The sequence below is a fragment of the Nicotiana tomentosiformis genome, chromosome 2 (assembly GCF_000390325.3).
Source record: "Nicotiana tomentosiformis chromosome 2, ASM39032v3, whole genome shotgun sequence".
Lineage (NCBI taxonomy): Eukaryota > Viridiplantae > Streptophyta > Magnoliopsida > Solanales > Solanaceae > Nicotiana > Nicotiana tomentosiformis.
The window spans coordinates 8,895,998-8,904,603 of NC_090813.1; the positions used below are offsets into that span (position 1 = coordinate 8,895,998).

An 8,606-nucleotide genomic window follows, 5' to 3' on the forward strand; every position below is an offset into this window, starting at 1 on the left:
TAAGTAGTTTGCAATATCTGCAAACTGGGGTGGTTGAGTCACCACTGAGTCAATTGAAAAAATATGTTCATCAGGAAATTCTTCCTTTATCTCACTAAACTCAAGGGGAGGATTTTCTAATATAGACAAATGGCCAGCTACCTGATTCTCCGTTCCCATTTTATCTTTTATCTTAAGATCAACTTCTTGCAGAAGTAAAATCCATCTTAACAACCTAGGTCTAGCATCCTTCTTTGCTAGGAGGTATTTCAAAGTTGCATGATCAGTGAAAACTGCGACCTTAGTTCCAATCAAATATGGACGAAATTTATCAAATGCAAATACTACTGCTAGTAACTCTTTTTCTGTTGTGGCATAATTAAGTTGAGCCTCATTCATTGTTGTACTAGCATAGTAAATGGGACAAAACATCTTATCTTTTCTCTGGCCTAAAACAGCTCCTACTGCTATATCACTAGCATCACACATAACCTCAAAAGGTTGATTCCAATCAGGAGACACAACTACATGGGCAGTTGATAACTTTTTCTTAAGGGTCTCAAATTCATCTAGGCAATCACTTGAAAAATTAAACTTAGTATCTTTCATCAAGAGGTTAGTCAGTGGTTTTGAAATCTTTGAAAAGTCTTTTATGAACCGTCTGTAAAAACCTGCATGACCTAAAACACTTCTAATGCCTTTAACAGTTGTGGGAGGGGATAATCCTGCTATAAGATCAATTTTAGCCTTATCAACTTCTATCCCTTGAGCAGTAATTTTATGTCCTAAAACAATTCCCTCATCAACCATAAAATAATATTTTTCCCAATTAAGAATCAAGTTTGTCTCTTCATATCTCTTAAGAACTAAAGTCAAGTGATAAAGACAATCCTCAAATGTTTTTCCAAAGAGTGTAAAATCATCCATAAAAATCTCGAGAAATTTATCGGTCATGTCAGAGAAAATTGCTAACATGCAACGCTGAAATATAGTAGGGGCATTGCATAAACCAAATGGCATTCTCCTATAAGAATATGTTCCATGTCGACATGTGAAGGTTGTCTTATCTTGATCTTCTGGTGCAATTGGTATGTGGTTATACCCTGAGTAGCCATCAAGAAAACAATAAAACCTATATCCTATAATTCTTTCCAACATTTGATTAATAAATGGCAAAGAAAAATTATCTTTTCTAGTAACATCAATGATATGTTTGTAATCAATACAGACTATCCATCCTATGACAGTCCTGGTAGGTATGAGTTCATTATTTTCATTTTTAATAACTGTCATACCTCCTTTCTTTGGCATTACCTAAACAGGATTTACCCAATGACTGTTTAAATAGGATAAATGATACATGTCACCAGAAGTTTTACAATCTCCTTTTTTACCACTTCCTGCATTGCTGGATTCAATCTCCTTTGGGGTTGGACTATTGCCTTGTAGTTATCCTCCATGAAGATTCTGTGAGTACAAACAACTGGATTAATTCCTTTGATATCTGCTATTTTCCACCCTAAGGCTCCTTTGTGTGTTTTCAAGATGTCAATTAATCTCTCTTCTTGTTCTGGAGTCAAAGAAGATGAAATAATCATTGGACATTGTTCTTTCTCAAGATATGCATAGTTTAAATGAGACGAGAGAATTTTGAAATCGGTTTTTGGCAGAACTTCTTCTGGTTGCATCTCCTAATCCTCATAATCCTTTTCTAATATTTCAGCCTCTCTTCTGATGGTGGGATCATCATCTTGTATGGTGCCTGATTTGGCAAAGCATCTTTCCATTGAGTCTGGAGTTAATTGATCGTCTCTAACTTCATCTGTAAGATAACTAATCGTGTCAATTGAAAAGCATGAAGATGATGATTCATCTCTGAAAAATCTTAGTATCTTTTGCATGTCAAAAATGACCCTTTTTTCATCAACTCTTAGAATTAGTTGTCCTTGATGGACATCTATAATTTCTCTACCTGTAGCAAGAAATGGTCTACCCAAAATAATTAGTTCATCATGGCACTCCTTCATTTCAAGCACTATGAAATCTACAGGAAAAACAAATTTATCTACTCTCACAAGTACATTTTCAATTATTTCCTTAGGTTTCTTAGTACTCTGATCTGCAAATTGAAGAGAGACACCAAGATCTTTCAAGTCACCAAGAGAAAATGGCATCAAGTTTATTGAAGCTCCAGAATCGCAGAGTGCTTTTTCAAAATATATTCCTCCTAAAGTGCATGGAATTGTAAAACTGCTTGGGTCACCCAGTTTTTGAGGTAGCTTATTTTGAAGTATAGCACTACATTTTTCAGTTAGCATTACCACATAAACATCTTCTAATTTCCTTTTTCTTGATAAAATTTCTTTCAGGAATTTGGCGTAAGAAGACATTTGCAACAAAGTATCAGTAAAAGGAATATTAATGTGAATCTGTTTTAAAATCTCTAAAATTTTTGCAAATTGACTATCAAGCTTTTCTCTTTTCATTTTTTGTGAAAAAGGAATTGTCACAGGGAGAGGTGTCATTTTTTCAATAATCTTCTCATCATTTTTCTTGACTTCTTTATCTTCTAATTATTCAAAGGGTGTTTCAAAATTCTTACCCTTGTTTACTTGTTGTTTTGATAGGTTCTTTTCTTGTCTGACAGTATTGGGTTCATCAAGCCCCTTACCTGATCTTAAGAAAATGGCCTTAAGGTGTTCCTTTTTTTCTCCGTATTGTTCGGTAAGGGGCCTTGAATATTTTCCGACACAAGAGTTGCCAATTGGCTCAAGTGGATTTTCAAAATTTTAAGGGCTGAATTTTGGCTTTCCATTTTTTCACTAGTGACCTTAATGTACTTTTACAAAAGGTCATCAAGACTTGGATGTGCTTGTTGAGGCTTTTGCTGATATGGAGCTGCTTGTTGATAAGGTCTGAAATTTGGTTGCCATGATTTTGATTTTGGTAACTAGGTGGACCTTGTATTTGTGGCTTTTGGAAGCTCTAAGAGTTCTTATCACCATTTGGATTGCTCCATTGAAATCCTGGATGTTTATGTGCCATTTAACTTCCAAAGGGGTACTACTTGTAACCGATTGCATTAACCTGTTCATCATTTTGATTGATTGCTTGGCATTCATGATTCAGATGGTTTCCTCCACACATATCAGAAGCCTCAAACTGGCTTGGTTGTTTTGTATTCACCTGAAAAGATTCAAATTTTTGTGCCAAAGCAACAATCTATTGTGTTAGTGTGTTTAAAGCATCAACTTGATTTACCGTAGCGGCCCTTTTGATGATTACATGCTCAGATGGCCATTGAATGGCATTTTCAGAAATTTCATTCAATAACTGCAATGCTTCTTCTGAGATTTTTCCCATCACAAAACCTCCTGTAGCTGCATCAATCACATTTCTAGAAGAGAGTTTTAACCCGTGATAAAAAATATACAATTGCATGTGTTCAGGAATATCATGGTGCGAGCATTTTCTTAACATTGATTTTAATCTTTCCCAATCTTGATAAACTGACTCAGTATCAGTCTGTAAGCAATTAGATATGTCTTGCCTTAACTTTATTGTTTTAGCAGGAGAAAAATATTTATTCAAAAACTTCTGAGTCATCTGGTCCCATGTGGTAATTGACCCTTGAGGTAAACTTCGCAACCATGTTTTGGAATCTCGTTTTAAAGAAAAAGGAAATAGCCTTAACTTGATAGCTTCAAGAGGTACTCCATTGTACTTAGCAGTTTCAACAAGTTCCATAAAATCAATTAAATGACTGTGTGGATTTTCACTTGAATCTCTAGTGAAGATACAAGATTGTTGAATTGTTTGAATCAGGCCGGTCATGATTTCAATGTTGTTGGCTGCCACTGGAGGCTTCCTGACACTAGATTCACAGTTAAAGCGGTCAGGTCTAGCATAATCCCTTAGGATTCTGTTTGCTGGTCTTGGCGCCACATTATCAAACTGATCTTCTAAATGGACTGGTAGTGGTACTTTGCGTAGATTGTTATCATCTTCTAATTGATGCTCCATTCTGTCACAAGTTATCTTTGAGAAGATAATGTGTGTCCTTTCCTGCGCAATCGAAGAGATCTTTCAATTTCAGGATCGTAATTAGCCAACTCTTTTGTAGAAGAGCGGGTCATAAACTACTTAAAATTTTGAAAGTAAAAAAATATTACATTAATTCCTAATGTAGTGTTAGTAATTGATAACTAAACTAAAGAAAATTTCAAAGATAGATAGTTAGTGAAGAAAAACTAATACAATAATATTGTAGATACTAATACTAGTAATTAGGCTACTAAAAAAAAATATATATAAAAAATAAAATATAAAAACAATGAAACTAACAAGTAAGTGTTAGTAGTAATACTAACAACTAATTGAGATAATAGAGACTTACTAACTATAAACAAAAGTTGGACTAGTGAATAGTAATAGTTATCAGTGAGAATAACAGTGTAGAAGTACTAATGATAATAATAATAGTAATATAATATTACAAAATAATAATAATAATAATAATAATAATAATATAATATTACAAAATAATAATAATAATAATAATAATAATAATAATAATAATAATAATAATAATAATAATAATAATAATAATAATATTACGTAAACAACAAACTATATTGAAAATAGAAAGAGAAGTACGTCGAAGTACTGGCAATGAGAAACAAAAAATGATACAACAGGTGATAGTACTAGAAATAATTAAACTAAATATAATGAGGGAAAGCTAATGATAGCAATAATAGGAAGAGGTACAATTTTTTTTTTTAAAGTGTTATTAATATGTAGTGATAATATTATCAGAAAAATAACAATAATAAGATCTCATATTATTAACAAAGTATTAAATCTGAAGTAGATGTATGCCAATCCCCGGCAACGGCACCAAAAATTTGATGAGGCCAATGTGTATAGGATATTTCTTCTCGTGCATTGTCAAATTCTAGTATAGTTTAAGATATCGTTCCACAGAGATTGAAAAATCTATGCTACAAACTTGTAATATTTTAGCTACTATTTGAGAGAACCAAATTGATGGAAAGAGAATAGGATTTTGAATTTGTAAATTATTTAAACAAAAACAACTTTTGGAAAATTTATATTTAAAAAGTGTTGGGAATCATTGAATTTACTTGACAATATTTTTATAATGAAATCTCAAATTCTACATATATTTCACTAATGGATAATTGCTTATTGTTAATACAATTATGCTTTGCTCACTAGAAAGTAAACAATTAATAATACTCCTTGAGGTTATATTATTTACTCACTTACGACTAGTGATGATAAGACCGAAATATATATCTTGCTTGAATTGTGCCAAGAAGTAGTAAAGACCTCTTCAGATTATCTTTACGAAAAAATCAATAATATTGCTTATAACAATTCCTTCATGGGAATTAGAATTGAAGTAAGCAAAAATCAAGATTTGGAATGCTAGATTGCTGAAAAAGACCCTCTATCTACTTATTCACGCTAGTCAATATGTATCAATTTTGCTTCGTGAGAATTACAAGATCAATACAAGTAACTTTAAAAATAAATAGATTGATGTGACTAATTAAAATCTAACATCCCAACACAATATAAAAGTGGAGCTAGAAAATCTGAGGCCAAGTATGTAATAAGATTGAGTAAACTATTATAAATATATATATATATATATATATATATATAGAGTATTTGACACTACTCCATATATATATATATAGAGTATTTGACACTACTCCATCAAGCTTCATTAATTATCCCAACAAAAAGACACTACTCCATTATAGAGTATTTGAAAAAGAAAGGACTTCTATAATATGGCCTATATTGCCAACACTACCAGAAAATCTGAAAATTATAAGAAGCAAAGAAAAAAGAACAAGAAAGATTAAGAGACCAAAGCTTTAGAAAATAAAGTGGTTCTTTTGTTCCTTTATCCTCGATGCCTACTACACAGAGAGTTGCCTTCTATTTATAGAAGTGCATTTCTTCTTGAAATGTTGTGATGTTAACTGAAAGAGATACATAGTGAGGAGAATGTGTCCCAAGGAAGATGCATCTTGAAGAAGATGCGTCATAACCTTCTTGCGTTGTGAATTGAATCTGTTACAACCTTCTCGTTTCTTTCATTTTTTTGCTTTATTAATAGTATTCTTATCTCCTACAAAACATTGTTAGACAATACAGAGAATCAAAATATTATATAAATACTTTATTTAAAATAGTATATTTTTAAGTATATAATATATTGTCACGACCCAATTTTTCCTCCGTGTGATATCGTGACGACATCTAGTCTCTACAACTAGGTAAGCCTAACATTTTGCGGAATAAAAAAATAAAAAAATAAAAATTTAACCAACTATTCAAAAATAAACACCAAATCCCAAAACCCGAAACATCGTGAATCACAAACTACAGAAGGAAAAATCTAGTGTCTCTATACATCAAGAACCTAACAAGGAAAAATACAGATAATAATGGACATGAGAAAGAGTAGAAGGAGACTCCGTGGTCTGCGGACGCGGTAGATATACCTTGAAGTCTCCAAGGCTGTCCCGACTCACTGATAGTGCGGCTGATAAGGTGCACCTGGATCTGCACACGGAAAACATGTGCAGAGAGTAGCATGAGTACACCTGTCACGACCTAATTTTCTCTTCGTTGGGTATCGTGATGGCACCTAGTCTTAGTACCTGATGTAAAAGCGGTTGTAATTACAGAGTTATTACTTGTCCTTGCTGTATTCGTGATTCCGGATTTAGGTTGTGTTCCATTCACTTTCTCTGCGTCATCTTCATGATATTCCGCTGATACTTGTTGTTTCTTGCTTTAATGCCATTACTGTATTGTGAGACATATTGCATAGTCTTTATGTAGACATCATACTTCTGGTATTCATGTACTTATATATGTTTGGCTTATTAGATCAGTGGGTGTCTTGACTGTTCCTCGTCACTACTCCACCGAGATTAGTCTTGATACTTACTGGGCACCGCTGTGGTATGCTCATGCTACTCTTCTGTATATTTTTGTGCAGATCCAGGTACTTGTTCGTTAGCTAGCTATGTGGACTGTTGCTGTGGAGACTCAAGGTAAACCTGCTGCTGCGTTCACAGGCTTCGGAGTCACCTTCCAGTTTTCGTTTTGTACTGTTTATTCTTATTTCTGGACAGTAGTATTTAGAAGTTTTCTAGCAAACACTCTGTAGAGCTTATGACTTGTACTACCGGTTTTGGGAATTGTAAGAGATTCTATTTAAATAATATTGTTGTTTTAATTATTGTTAGGCGCATGTGCAAATATCAATAGTAACAATAGTACTACAGAAACCTCGTGTAAAACCCCATAACAACAATCGTACGGCAGAAACCTCGTGCATCACTACAACAAATACAACAACAACAATGGTAATAATACAAAGTACGACAAGTAAATCAACTCAAGAACTTTTAAATCACAGGAAAATATGGGACCAAATCACAAGGAATAACCACAGTCTGAAATGCTAGGCGTAAAGCGAACAAATCAACAAAGAAAACTAAGGTGTAGCAACGAATCCCACAATATACACGTCAACAACAGGGAAGCTAACACGAATCCAATAATGCCAAATAAAACAAGTCGACTAAGATATAGGATGTCTACTTCTTTTAAGGTTGAGGAAATTACGAAGGATATTCAACAATTCAATTAAGGATAACAACAAAAAAATAATTATAACCTCAATTAAGACTGAATAATTATAGGATAAAATAATATAAATTCCAAATAAAGATAAGCAGTTATGAAAAGATAGCATGACTATAAAAGAGATAACAGTTTCAACTAAGGCACATATGAATAAAGTAACGATAATAGTGGATCATAAAGCAATTTATTCTAATTAAGTAGGTAGATGTGAATCTAGTAATTAAGATATATAATCATAACAAGAACAACTGCATATTCAATGAATACAAGGACCTAAGAACCCTAAAAGGCCAACTTTCCAAAAATAAGTATGTGCACGCACTCGTCACCTCGTGCACACGGGCTACAATCAACATAGAAGACTCAAGGTTAGGCAAGATACTTACCTCGAACCAAGCTCAAATAGTCCGTAAGAATGCCCTTTCTTCAATTATCCGACTATGAATGGTCCAAATCTAACCAAACACAATTGCATAACATGAATACAACGATAATAGACTCATCTAATTAATGAAATCAATATTTTAACAAAAATTCCGAAATTTGCCCTAAAACGTCGACCCAGGCCCATGTCTCGGAATCGGGTAAAAATCATAAAATATGAACACCCATTCACTCACGAGTCCAACCATATAAGAAATACTCAAATTCGACCAACAATCCCCTTTCAAAAATCGAAATCTTTATTGAAGAAGTTCTCCCAATGTTTCCCAATTTCAACCCCAAAAATCCGAAACTAAATGGAGAAAACAACTATAGATTAATGCAATAAAACCAAATTCTAGTAAGAAATCGTTACCCACAAGATTCCTCTGAAAATCCCCCAAAGAATCGCCTTCTCCCGAGCTGAAAATAAAAAATGGAGTGAAAATGAAATAACCCTCGATTCCAACCCCTTTCTGCCCAGCGATCCTCGCATCTGCGAT

The 8,606-nt window shown here is 33.4% G+C and overlaps 1 protein-coding gene across 1 annotated transcript; it reads right to left on the reverse strand.

The window, feature by feature from the left end:
* Nucleotides 1–1,670: 1,670 nt before the first annotated feature.
* On the reverse strand, nt 1,671–2,504 carry LOC138904314 (uncharacterized). Its single transcript, XM_070192815.1, has one exon. The coding sequence runs from the start codon at nt 2,502–2,504 to the stop codon at nt 1,671–1,673; it is 834 nt and encodes a 277-aa protein (XP_070048916.1).
* Nucleotides 2,505–8,606: the final 6,102 nt, after the last annotated feature.

Coding starts and splice junctions, on each gene's coding strand:
- LOC138904314 (XM_070192815.1), bottom strand. CDS start 2,504: ATGACACCTCTCCCTGTGACAATTCCTTTTTCACAAAAAATGAAAAGA.